At 37.6% G+C, this 14,468-nt stretch overlaps 1 protein-coding gene across 7 annotated transcripts in view; it reads left to right on the top strand.

The window, feature by feature from the left end:
* Positions 1 to 14,468, top strand: part of ELAVL2 (ELAV like RNA binding protein 2) — a gene marked incomplete at both ends in the record, with an annotated part of 131,877 nt that overhangs the window by 104,921 nt on the left and 12,488 nt on the right. For all 7 annotated transcript variants that reach the window (XM_080708591.1, XM_080708586.1, XM_080708589.1 and 4 more), the window contains one exon: positions 12,945 to 13,098. In XM_080708591.1, the coding sequence (XP_080564717.1) occupies positions 12,945 to 13,098 (154 nt within the window). The remainder of the gene's footprint in view (positions 1 to 12,944; positions 13,099 to 14,468) is intronic.

Here is a 14,468-nt window from a genome sequence, read left to right on the forward strand (position 1 = left end):
TACCTCCAGGCTACACTCCCAGACCTATTTTATACTTTTTTTATTTGGAAACAGGGTCTCTTAAGCCATCGAGGCTGACTACGAACCTGCGCAATCCTCCTGTCTCCGCCTCCCAAGCACAGGGATTACAAGTGTGTGCCACCACGCCCGACTATAATATATATATATAATATAATATATAAATTGTCATCTTGCCCCATTTGAGAACTTAATGCTGTAGGCAATCCAGAATGTTTCTGGACTAACAGTTTCCTAGATTTTAGGGAAGGTTGCTAACTTTATTAATTTTGGTGGAAATAGAGGTGGAACCCAGAGGCTTTCTACTGCTGGGCTACACTCCCAGACCTATTTTTTATATTTTATTCGCAAACGGGGTCTCATTAAGTTGCTGAGAGCCTCATTAAGTAGCCGAGGCTGGCTTCAAACCTGTGCTATCCTCCTGTCTCAGCCTCCCAAGCGCAGGGATTCCAAGCTTGTACCACCACGCCCGACTAACTTTGATAGTTTTTCCAGATGTTTCATTCTGAAACCCCTCACCCCACAAAGGGAAAGGATAATTAGATGTAATTTTTTAAAAAAGGTATTTAATTGCAAAGGTGTGTGTTTTGTGTGTGTGTGTGTGTGTCCATGGCTAAGACACACTTGGACAGGGAATATCTAAGGATAGTTAAATAAATTCTTAACCCTGCAAGCATCTTGAGTGCTTAGCATGTACCAGTCACCTTTGCTGAATGTTGGAACAGTGTTGAGTAAGTCAGGAAGTAGTCTTGTCCTTGATGTCACTGTGCAGTAGCGGAGACGGCACCTATTTTATATGAGCATTATTTGGATGTGAGATAAGTTAATGCCAAGTACACTGGAAGAGTTGTTAAGTCACTGGCTCTCTAGAGACTCCTGGGATGATTTCAGAGGTGATCACAAAATAGATTTTATCAAGCAAAGAAATGAAAGTATTGTGCATAGAGGAATCTCTCATCCAAAGGCGCAGAAGCCTTTATGTGATGTACCTTTTAGAAGAAACTTACATTGGGAAAGCCATAAAGTACACATGTTTTATCAAGTAAGAATTGGTATAAGTGAGTCACTGAACTTAGCTCTATATCTCACATTTATTCCCCTTCAGTGAAGACCTAGTTTAGTGAGGAACTCTAAGAGTGAATTTGGGGTAAATTAATGTATTTGCTTATAGAAATATATGTGCCTTCCACAAAAATCTGTGGTGACCTATGGGACTCACTTAAGCTATTTATAAGTGATACCAAGGTGAAGGTTCTCTATGCAATATTTAGTGTACACATAGAACTAGGATCATTATATCTTCATTGACTTATACATAAGTAGGTCAGAGAAGACCGGGATGTCTGAACTAACATTGTGGTAAAGCAATATTTCTCCTAGTTATAGAACAAAAGGAACCTTACTAAAGATGGCATTTAACTATTGACTGCCACACTGATTTTTTTTTCCCCATTGGCACTGGGGATTGATCACAGGGACTTTCTACCTTTGAGCTATACCTCTAGCCCTTTTATTTTCTTTTGAAACAGGTCTCATGAAGTTGCCTGAGGGGCTTGTTAAGTTGCTGAGATTGGCTTTGAACCTGCAGCCCTCCTGACTCAGCCTCCCAAGGCAGAGATTATGGCACGTGCCACTGTGACCAGCTACCACACTGATACTGACCATTCTCCTCACCTAGATTATGATGGGAAAACTGACCCTGCATTCTTTATATATTACTGCTAGGTGACTCTTTCCTATATTTAAACTATCACTCTTCTGTTCTTAGCTTTATCCTGACATTTAAGGGCTCTAGAATCTACTCCCAACTCACTGTTTGTTTCCAGAGTTCTACAGAAATCTTAATTCTGGCTCTCATCCTCCAATTGTATATTACCACGTCTTGCCTCATTCTCTGCCAAACTCCTCTGTACTCCTGTCATTATTTATTAAGTTTTCTTTGGCCATAAAAGCAATATTTTTTTCACTCTACATTACCTTTTTCTCCATCTCAGTGGTCTTTTCTCTGAGGACAAGGGGAGGGATCCCTGTCTTCAGAGTACCTTCCAGAATGTTTATGTTTTTATTTAGAATTTCTACATGAGGTTTCTAAATATCGTTTACCAGAAACAACAGAGACTTGCTCTGTGTGTTCAAAGCTGGAAAAAGTCATGATTTAATATATTTAAAAGCTAAACTCCCTGAAGTTAGTTTATTTATTTTGCAGTACTGGGGATGGAACCCAGGGGCATTCTACCTCCAAGCTATACCCCCAGACCTATGCTTTATTTTTTATTTTGAAGCAGGGGCCTCACTAAGTTATAGAAGGCCTCACTAAGTAGCTGAGGCTATTCATGACCCTCCTGCCTCAGGCTCCCCAATACTGGGATTTACAAGCAGGCACCACCACACCAGACTAATTCTTTTCTTAAAAAGTATTGGGTGGGGATTGAACCCAGTAATGTTTTATCTTTGAATTATATCCCCGGTTTTATTAGTTTTTTATTTTGAAACAAGGCCTCACTATGGTTCTGCATACTGGCCTTGAACCTGTGATTCTCCTGTCTTAGCCTGTTAAATGCCAGGATGACAGGTGCACACCAACATATCTGCTTGAAGTATTTTTTTGTTGTTTTAAGATACTGAGGATTGAACACAGGAGAATTTTACCTCTGAGCTACACCCCAACCCTATATTTTTTCCTTTATTTTGAAACAGTGTCTCATTAAGTTGCAGAGGGTCTCACTAAGTAGCTGAGGCTGACCAAGAACCTGCAATCTCTCCTGTCTCAGACTCCCAAGTACTGGGATTATGAGCGTGTTCCACCACACCCTGCTGTTGTTCTTGTTTTTAACTGTCTTTAACTTTGGGCTCAAACCTCTTGTCACTTCCTGGCAGGCATCATTATACATTGAAAGTAGGGTCAAATGGGGAATGCGGAATGACTATTCTGCTTGTTTTTCTTTTCTACAAATGATAAAGATTTAATTGAAGCCATCCCTCTGTGAGATTTATGATGTACTGCTCACCTGCTTGTATCTTTTTGTCTGTCACCTGTCTCTTCTGTTTATTCATTCTTCATCTCAGGCCTTAAATGGATGAGTATATGAAAGCCCCAGGATGTTTAATTTACCAGAATTGATTTGATGAGAACCTTTCTCTTTTCTCACATATTACCAACCACTGCTGCTTGACTTTTATTCTTATACATCTTCAGTTTACTTATACCATGCAATGTAGAGTCCTTTTTTTTTTTCTTTTTTTCTTTTTTATGTGCTGGAAATTGAACCCAGGTGCATTGTATCACTGAGCCACACTTCTATTTTTTTATTTAGAAACGGGGTCTTCCTAAGAAAATGATGCTGGCTTTAAACCTGTGATCCTCCTGACTCAGCTTCCCAAGTAATGGTAATACAGGTATGCACCAACACACCTGGATCTTCTTTGACTTCTTTGACTTTCTGTTGCCAATCGATACCTTAGACATATTCAGGTAATACACAGATTACATCTTAGGTATATTATGGAAAATAAAGTTGTGACAATTATCTTGATAGTATGGCTTCTGTTGGAGATGTCCTTGATCAAGTTTTATCATCTTGAGAGAACTCTTAAGAAGTTATTACTGGGAAATGGCTCTCTAAGAATTAGAGGAGTACCTATGTTTTTCAGTTGGCCATTTTAACCTATATTGTTTCCAAGAGACCATAAGAAAAGCTTAGTTGTTCGGGCAAATATTATAACTTGTCATCATCTTGTATGAGAGGTACTTCAGGCATACCTCCTGCACAAGTCTGTGGAATACACTCATTTGCCAAGTATTGGAGTACCTGCTTGGCGGTTGGGGCCATAAGCTAGGCATACATTTACTAATTCATTTCAACTTCCAGGAATTTAAAGCCAAAACTAAAAGACTTCAGTTACAGGCAGTCTGGTATTGGCAGCTTTGACGATCCCTCAGATACATGTCAGTACTGATTACTAAGTACCGAGATTTCTTTAAGTTCATTGAACATCTTCATAGTATATTTAGTGAGAGTGTCTAAAGTGAAAATTGTATACTATGCCTTTTTGTATACTACTTTTTGTATATAACTACCGTTTTTTTCCCCTCCTCACTGGGAAGTCATATTGAATCCTTAGGCAGCTGGTTGTATAGTGACTTGTACATCCTATGTGCAGAACGTACATTTAACCCTAATCTAGAGTTGAGTGTCAGTCCAAACAGTTTATTTCTGGTATTGTCTCCCCCCAAAATGCCCTTGATTTCTTATTTTGCATGTTACTGGGTTTAGTTTGTTTCATTTTCTTTTTCTTTCTTTCTTTCTTTCTTTTTTTTTTTTTTTTGCAGTACTAGTGATTGAATGCAGGGACATTCTTCCTCTGAGCTACACCTCCAGCTGATTTTATTTTTTTATTTTGAAACAAGATTCCACTAGATTGATGAGAGTCTCACTACTTGCTGAGGCTGTCATCAAACCTAGGATCCTCATGTCTCAGCCTCCTAAGTACTTGTATTACAGATACGTGCCACGGGGCCAGGCTGGGTTTAGTTTCTAATAGATCTCTACAAGAGAGGATGGGGAAGTGAGAGGGCTTAAAATATAATTTGTGTTTGGAGAAATAAAAATTAAGTTGGGCATTTCTTTCAACCCATTTAAAGATGTTGGGTGTTTCTGTGCGATGTAGCAGCCTCTTTCCTCAGGTCTCAGTCACATGGGGCTTTCCCACACAGTCATCTGCCATCATCTTAACAGAATGCCTGTAGTCTTTATAAATTTATTTCAAAAGATGCCTCATTTATGTAGTCTTTGAATTGCTTTTTTTTTTTTTTGAAACACATATATCACCTCTGTGCCAAGCCTTCCTCACTGTGTTATGGGACCTGAAGATAATATTATATTTGAGTTTATACCCATTTTTATTTATTTATTTTTGCATGCTTAGGAATTTGAAGACATTTGTGTTCTATGTTGCATTTCAAGAGTATCTTTACCATGTACTTCTGTGGCCTTCTCCAGCAAGAGCTGTGCTTATTGAACCAACTGACTACTTCAGCCAAGGAGAGACAATGTTAAGGGCAGAAATGATCTTCCAGCTTTTATATCTTAATAAAAAATAAACATGTCTTTCAGGACAGCCTATTTGGGCCCTCATTTATTTGATAAACATGAATGAAACTGGGTAGCACTTACTAAACCCTGCTCTGAGTAGTTTTCCAGAAGCAGAGTTTAAGAAATATGTAAAAGAAAATCTAACTCAATAAGTCTGCAGATTATGATTAGTTTTTAAATATAACCAATATGCTTTCATTTTCCACTGGATGTTCAGTGGCCTTAGTATTATCTTTAACAATGTCCTATGATCAGCCCTTAAGACATTACTTATTCATTTCTTTTTTCTTTTTTTTTTTTTTTTTTTTTGGTGGTATTGGGTTCCTGGAAGCCCTTCTACCTTCGGCTATACTACCACGGGCTACACTCCCAGATCTATTTTTATACTTTTTTATGTGGAAACAGGGTCTCTTAAGCCAGCACGGCTGGCTTCAAACCTGTGCGATCCTCCTGTCTCTGCCTCCCAAGCGCTGGGATTACAAGCATGCGCCACTATGCCTGGCCTACTTATTCATTTAATCGTTAAGTTGAAGCTTAAGTTGATGTTTAAAACTTAAAAGTATTGTGAGGCTGAGAAATCTCCAGTGTAAATAACCAGTTGCTATTGTTCTTTTAAATTATATGTGTTTTTAAAAAGCAAAAAAAAAAAAAATTGAAAAGATTCTAAATATGTAGGCACATTGTAATTGGTATTAAGCCCTGGTTTTATGATTCATTTTTTCTCTCTCCCTTTTTTTTTTTTTTTTGGCTTGCCCATCTTTACATACTAGATTTTTTTCATTGTCTCCAAAGTGAATCTCAGCTACTAGTAGTAGAAGAAATAGAGTAACTGAATTGTTCTTTGTGATGTATTTTGTATTTCCATATACGTGTATAAGAAAATGTGTTATTTGGCAAAGCTGAGGTTTGTACCTTCTTTGGCACTGCCTCTTCTGGTATCTCCTTTGGAATGTCTGATGTCCTTTCAGTAACTCATTTTGCTAGTTGTTTGTGATTTCAAAGATGGTGTTTGAGTGAACAGTGTAATACAAAATGCATTGATGAGGAGTCAAGACCTGGGCTAGGATGTTGCTCAGCAGCAAAGTGCTTGCTTTGCAAGTGCAGTGCCCTGAGTTTGGTCCCCAGGTAAAATGAAAAAGTCAAGAAAAAAAAATTAAGATCCCTGAACCCTACACCCAAGTATTTTCCTCTATCTCTGGACAAGTCACTTTTTTCTCTCAAAGGCTTAGCCTTCCTCATTTATAAATATAAACAGATGAAGTAAATGACTTCATTTTATTTTTGTTCCCAAATGAAGACACCTCCGAAGACATATTATATTGAAGATAAATGTTTGGATCTCTGATTTGATAGATGAAACTTCAATTTCAGAATGGTGAATAAAATTTTCATTGTCTGTCCTGTGCACAAAGTACCATTCTATAATAAAAGGTGTGGCTTCTCTTAACTTTTAAACAAGGTTTCAAAAATAAACTCCAATTAGTGTATTATGATGTATCATCTTTATTACCATAAATGTGTGGTGGGTACTGATGGGTACAAAATAGGATGATGACAAGGTTTCTTATTTCAAGGGAGTAAGCCACAAGGCAGGGCAACAGATGAGCGTGTTCTGAGCTAGTCAGTATTCAAGAGAACAACACATGCCATGCAGTGTCAGTATAGGTAAGAGGGACCTAACTCAGAGGACAGTTGACAGGGCTGATGAACAGGGCTGATGAACATTAGGGACTAGGTCAGTGATATCTATGTAAAGTTGTTGACTGAAATTTATATGAGTAAGAAGGAACAGCTTATAATAACACAAAGGGAGTGAGAGGGCAGGATGCCTTTGGAAAGTTATTGAAGGTTATATTCACTTACATAGAAATGGCACAGGGTAGGCAGTGTCCTGAGAATAAAGGACTAAGAAATTTTAAATTAATCCTAAAGCATTAGTGAACCCTTGAGGGATTTTTAGCAGATAATAACATCATTTGATGTAGTCCACGGTGTCTTTCTGAACTTCTCACTTGAGTTAAAGGGCTCTTTATTTAGTCTTAAAACATTCAACAAATGTAGTCTAAATAAAACTTGAGGTTTCATATGTATTTTCCACTGATATAGATTTCCAAATTCTGAACCTTGGAGTATCAAAAGTAGCTGCCCTAATCTGTAATACTTTTTATAAGCCCTCCTGTTGCTGATGATTATTTCTTTTAGCTCTAACACCTTTATTGGAGCTAATCTTTAATTCCTTGCTGTTCTCTCAGGCTTACATTTTGTGTCCCATTGTGAAGCATGCCCTTCCTTATTGAACAGTTGGTCTTGGGCTATGAGTTACATATGCCTTGATGTGTGTTTGAGACCTGTTCCTGGTGGGGTTTTGCATTTGGAAGCAGATAAAAGCATACATCTTCCTTTGGGGTGAATCTGAAGGTCTGTAGCCTGAATTGTGATGAGAGATCGCACCTTCTGTGTACGCATCTTCTGAGCCCTTCTGGAGGGCCCAAGGGAGCCAACTGCCCATGTATCCACGAGGCTGCCACAAGACCTCTGCTACTGCCTACAGAAACCAAAGCTAGCTTTTATTTAGTTAAACTGTCATTTTTTTAGACAGCCCATCAAGACTCCAGTTTTTATATGAACAGCAATTAACTTGCAGTTTAAATAATCGTAACTATGACCTCTTCCACTCCTTTCAGCTGGAGAAATTGAATGGAGTTTTCAAAAAAGGTCAAAGTGGCAAGTGTCTAATTTTCAGGTTTAATATTTGTAGTCCTGGGTCAGTAATTGACAAATGATAAAAGTAATCCTGGCAGTGGGTGATTTTTCAAATGCTTTTAGTTTAAAAAAGAAGGAATTGCTTTGTTCACTTTTGGACCTTATCACTTTAATGTGTTAGTATTAATGTCTGCTGTCACTGATCTTCCCACTGATGAATGAAATAAAAGCAATTGTGTTTTGTTTTGTTTTGGACAAAGACATTGAGGATGAACTTCTGTTAAAAGTGCTGTACTGGGATATTAAACTTCACATTTAATAAAGTACCAGTTCTTACCCATCGGATGTTTTCATTCCTTTTAATTCTGTGTATTTTGATTAACTTGTGTTTTGATAGTTCACTCTTAGTATATGTGCTATTCATCTTTGCATGTTTAATGTATAATTAGTTTTAGCTTCAGATGAAGAAATGAGTTTTTAATTACAAAGACTATATTGTCTTTCTAACTATTCCATTTTTGAGACCTAATTACTTTGATAAATCTGTTTTTATCTCTATTTTGTCCGGTCTAACCTCATTTGTGAAGACCAATTTAAGAAGGCGTTGGCTAAAGCATTTATTTGGCTTTTATTTCTAATTGCCTCTATTCTCTCCCTCAAATAATCTCAGTATTGCTTGTCTTAGTTTATTATATCACTCAGGGTTATGAGAACTTCCAGAATAAAACTGAGTTTTAAATTGCTACCTTTGGAGTAGATTGGTGTTCAGTTTTGTACTCCCTGTATCATCTTTAAATATTTAAATTGTAGACTCTCTGGCTGCCTCTTAAATTAGATCCTTCACTTAGTAGTTTTGACATTTCATAACCTTGTTCCTCAGGCATTAAATATTCACCTGTTTAAATGGCAGTGAAAATTTAAAATCCAAACCCATACATTAATCCAGTGAACATCGATTGGAGGATGGTTTGTGCTTGGTGAAAGAAGCAGCTATTTTGACCCCACTAGGACGTAAGGCTAGAACTTCATCATATTGAAGTATTTAAATACAGATTTTGACATTTAAAGAAAGCCCTCTTGGGTCTGCTGCAAGGGAATTTAGTCTTAAAGAACCAGAAAGATACTTAACACTTTGAAGTTAAAGATAGCCCCTGTGTGGTTCTCTAGGTGAGCATTAAAACAGGGTATCTGTTCAAGCTCCCAATCCATAGAAAAATCTGAATGGAGAAGGTAGCTGATAACTCTTAGATATACAATTTGGTCTGGTATGGACTTAAATTCCCAAAGTGCAAGTCCTTACCCCATTGCAAGCCTTCTGCTCTCTTTTGTGTGAGTCCATTTTCTACTTACAATTCTTTGAGATGGAAGAAGAAATGGCTTCCTTTTCCTGGAAGTAAGTATGTTGATGACAGTGTTATCCTTGCCAGAGCAGAGGAATGGTGTAGGGATGGGACCTGGTGCATTGTTTTGGAAAGAGAAGATAGGCAGGCGCCCTTTCTGTTTCCTGGAAGTGGTTGAGGGTGGCATTATTTACCTTCAATAATTAGGAAATAATAAAACTAATTTTAATTTTGATGAGTAATTTTTTCAGTTAATCAGTGACCATTCAATTCTTAAGCTACTTAAAAAAATAATCACTGGAATATGAAATTAAATAACTTGGGCCTTAGCTGTAACTTCTAGTGATATCCTGTTTTTGCTGTCTACACTTAAGTTTCTTTGTGTGCATGTGTGTATTTAAGAAGCCAAGATTTAATTTTTTGAAACTCTTAGAGTAAGTGAATGGATAAGCCAGTTGCCAGTGTGTGGTACTGTGGAAAGAAAACTGGATGAGGAAACAAGGATTTTGAGCCAAGAAGATCAGAGTATGAATCCAGAACTGAGCACTGTTATAACTTTAGAAATGTGATTTACCTGATCTTTGCCTATTTTCCTGGACAGAAATTACTTTATGTGTACTCTGCCTACTTCACAGGCTTGTTGTGAGGCACAAATGAAATACTGTATTTGACAATGCTTTCTAGGTGGCAAATCCTCATAAGCCTACACATAAGTTATGTTCAGCAGTGTTTGTTACTACCATGAATCTATATATAATTTAATCATCTGTGTCTTGCCTATGGTGTGATGTAGATTAAGTCTTTGACAAAATTAGTGAAAAATGTGGTTTTGAGAAGGTTTGTCTTGGAGCCCTTTTAATGTGGCTGGGAATTTATCGATGTAAACTGAAGGCTGGACATTGAAAGAAAAAGGAAATCATAACTGACTCACGTATGTTTTCACAGCTTTTATATATGCACTAAATATAAACCCTTTTTTCTAAATATATTTTAAGATAGCTTTTAAAACACTCCACCCACATTTCATCTGAAATGCATAAAGCAGTGAATGTCCCTGCATGAGTAAATAAATTATTCTGGAACACTGTAATAGACTCCGGTTCTTCTAAACTTGAGTGGTCTGAATTTTTACCTAAATATCAGATGCATGTAGAGGTAAATAATATGTATAATGCACTTACCTAACACTTGAATTCAGTGTTACTAAGCATGTTATATGGATTGTAAATCATTTTATTTAATTATTCCTAACAACCATACAAAGAAGGTACAATTATGTGGTGCCATAAGCTTAAAGAATTTGTCCTAGGTTCGCGGAGTTCATACTGAACTGGTTTTAGTGCTGAGCTCAGGCACCCTGATTAGAGGCTGTCATATTTAGCTGCTGGTACACTGCCTTGTGCTATGCGTGAACCCACAGAGAGGCTCCCTGGCTGCCTGTCTCTCCTTCCTGCTTCATCAGTCCTTGGGAGTTAGCCTCATTTAAGCCGTGTAGATACTTGCCCTGTAGCCGCTGGGAAGTGCCTCTTCACAATAGACTTCAGTCACATGCATTGGAGCGGAGGATGGCTGACTTGCGGAGCTCCCTTCTACTGAAATAAAGCCAAGGAGTCCTACATGTGGACTTGGGTTCTAGGTGGCCGGGTTTTTACCTTCCTTAGGTAATCGAGAATCATAGTCTAGAAAAAATTGGGTATTAATTTATTCACAACATTGAATGTGTATATTATGAAGTGCCACTATAGTTCATTCAATAGTTACAGCATTCCCAACACTAGATTCCATTTAAATGTTTTTGATTGTGAAATTTTTATTATTTTTTACTTATGTTTAAGTTCCCAGTCTTCATTCTTCTTTATTTTCTATGTATGTGTGTGTGTAGTATTGGGGATTCTACCTCTTAGCTGCACTCTATTTTATTTTGAAATGAGGTCTCTAGGTTACCACATGCTGGCTCAAACCTGCAGTCCTCCTATCTGAGCATACCAAATACTGGGATTATAGATACACACTACTGCACTGGGCTCCAGTCTTAATTATTCTGAAGTGGTTAGGCATAGAAAAAAATAGTTATATGTGAATAGTGATGTATTTTCTCTCCACCATTATTTCAAATTGCTTTCCTCTTTAGGACACACCAATGTTGATGTGACTTCTCAGTTTAGCCCTTGTAACAAAAAGTGTATTTTTTTTTAATCAGCACACTGGTTGAATAAATAATAGGAGTACTAAATATAAAGACTATGAAGCAGGGATGAAAGCAATAATTTAAAAGTGATTGAAAAAAACTGGCATATATATCTTTTTCTCAAAAGTTAAAATTTATGCTAACAGCTATTGGCATAATTTAAACCAAGGAGAAAATATTTGATGCTTCATATTAAAAGTTCTTTAAATATTATTGTTGATTTGAAAAGATTATTTGGGGGAATAAACTATATTAAAGCTGGGTACTACTAGATAAAATGGGCAGGCAGAAATAATTAAATCAATCCCAGAGTTTGATGTATTGCCCATTTTTTTTTTATTTGTGGGTCTGTGGATGGAACCCAGGGGCATTCAACCTCCAAGTTACACCCATGCCCTATTTTTTTTTATTCTTTATTTTGAAACAGGGTCTCACTAGTTGTGGAGGGCCTCACTAAGTAGCTGAGGCTGTCCGGGAACCGCGATCCTCCTGTCTTAGCCTCCCGAATGCTGGGATTACAAGCGTGTGTCACCATGCTCGGCTATGTATTGCCCATTTTTATGAATGATATGAAAATGGACTATACATTGTAATTTCTCTCTTTGTAGTTATTCCAGAAGAGCTCACAGCTAAACCAAAGGGAATATAAACAGAGATAGCTCATATGAGACTCTCAGTTCTAAATATTGGCTAAAATGGATTATGGTCCAAGAAGCCATTGATTATGATTGGGCAAAAGATCTAGATGACTTGATAAACTGTCCTTACATGCTCTGGTCCAGTAAGTTGTTGTGGAAAAACAGGATCCATGAGGTTTGGGATGGGTTTTACTCCTCAAATATTTTGGCATTTATCTATCACATGCTGGGCATTAACTGTACATTAATGATACAGTGATGAGTGAGACAGTGAAGAGTGGCCATTATCAACAAATCAAGATGTGTCTTCCATCCTATGGAATTTTGGATACTGTTAAAAGATAGGAATCTTTTTTAGAGTACCTAAAAGAGCAGGTAAAGTTAATAAAGGGACTTAAGGCCTGAACATAGAGGTTATAAGACACATGGGCAAGAAGACTGGACAAAGGAGAATGGCTGTGAGTGTAGCTCATTCATGTGTTAAAATTTGTGGGAGAGACACTTGCCTTGGTGTAAATCAAAAGGCCACACTTACTGATAAAGTGTATTTAGAAATGTGGTACAATCATGCCCAAAGATGAGTAGAACTTGAAAACAGGTCATAAAAATGCATCCAGTGAAGTTAAAATCCTTAAGCTTGAAGTGCTTAGTCTCAGATCCCTATTCTTAGGGGCGGGCCCTATTGAGGACAGCCTGTTACTCTGAGTACCACTAGGCTATTTGCACTACTGGTCTGTTTTGAGAATTTACCAGCTTCGAGGGACAGATGCCCTTTCCACCTGGAGGAATGACACTTCTCATTTGTGTAGAACTTCTCCAGAAATGAATAAAGTAGTTAACACCAGGCTTACACTGGCACCAGTGTTGGAGGAGTGCTCTGTATGAAAAGTTACTCAGGCAGGCTTGGAGTTTCTGAAAGGTGGTTGAGTATGCACATACACTTAATTATATTTCCCTTTTCCAGGTTTCTTATGCTCGCCCAAGTTCAGCTTCTATCAGAGATGCCAACTTATATGTCAGCGGGCTTCCAAAAACAATGACCCAGAAGGAGTTGGAACAGCTGTTTTCACAATATGGGCGCATTATTACTTCTCGTATTCTTGTTGACCAGGTCACTGGTAAGTAGGCAGTGGTTCTGGGCCGTCTTTTATTTTCTGACAGGAAGATTGTGAAATAGCCTGTTTTCCCATGCAGCAGTCTTGTCTCTGTAACACATCAAAGGTATATGTGGGCCAGAAAATGCAATTTTCTGCTGGAATTGTTCATAAATATGCATGGACAGAAATAGATTGTGGAGTGGAGTGCATGAGCTTGAGTCATTGCCACCCTGAAGGTGCAGGTTTGAAGCCTGTTTCATGGCTTGTAATAAATTTATAGGTTCCATAATCTTCATTTTCAAGCCTCTGTGTGAAAAAAGCCTCATCTTCATACTAATAAACAATCTTATTTGTTTTTATTTTTTGTGACCTTGGGGATTGAACCCAGGGGTATTCTACCTCTGAGCTACACCTCCAGCTCTATTTTTATTCTTTATTTTGAAGCAAGGTCTCACTAAGTTGCAGAGGGCCTCACAAGTAGCTGAGGCTGGCCGTGAACCTGTGATAGATCCCCTGTCTCAGCCTTCCAAGTACTGGGATTACAAGTGTGTGCCACCATGCCCAGCTATGATCTTATTTTTATAAAAAGCAAAGTTTAGTACAATTATATGCAGCTAGTTTTCCAAGGGAGAACATCCACAATGCTAATTTCTACTAAGGCTATTTTCCAGGTCTGGCCGTGTTGTACAGGCATATGTAAAAGTATGAAATTTTGAATGTCAAAACTTTATGCCTAATGTAATTTTTAACCAAGCTGAAATTAGAATAAAATGTTTATTAAAACTTTTGTATATAAGAGAGCACTTCTGCCAGAGCTTTTAGTTAAAGGAAAACTGGTGATATAGATTTTAAAACAAGGTACAGTTATATTTTTATATTATAAAAGTGATACTTATTCTTTTAGAAACATTTTTAAAATAGAAAAACGTGGTAAGGTGGGTGAAAAGACACCTGCAGTGCTGTAATCCTAAGCAGCCACATTAAGATTTTGTGTATGAATTATGTGTGAATATTTTTTAAAAAGAGAAAGCAACAGATTAACTCCAGAATAAAAGTAGGCCAAGTTTGTAACCTTCAAATGCAGATGAGTGTATCTGATCTGAACTTGATCAGAATAACTCATGTTATGCCCCTCTGTGCTGTCGACTGGCTCCACAGGAGGCACCATCCAGAGTTCTGGGTAGAGAGACACCTCCCATCATATACATGCCTATAGAAGAATGGCTGATATATTTTGCTGCCATGAGAAAAATCAGTCACAAATTTATGAAATGTTGTTTTATCTATGTTAGGTATCTCATAATCCTTTGTATGCATTCTGTCACTCTGTGTTGTATCACACAGACGACTGATGGGCCTAAATAGAAATACAGGCATAGTAATCCAGGTGA

This window comes from Muscardinus avellanarius, assembly GCF_963383645.1.
Source record: "Muscardinus avellanarius genome assembly, chromosome: 13".
In the NCBI taxonomy this organism is placed as follows: domain Eukaryota; kingdom Metazoa; phylum Chordata; class Mammalia; order Rodentia; family Gliridae; genus Muscardinus; species Muscardinus avellanarius.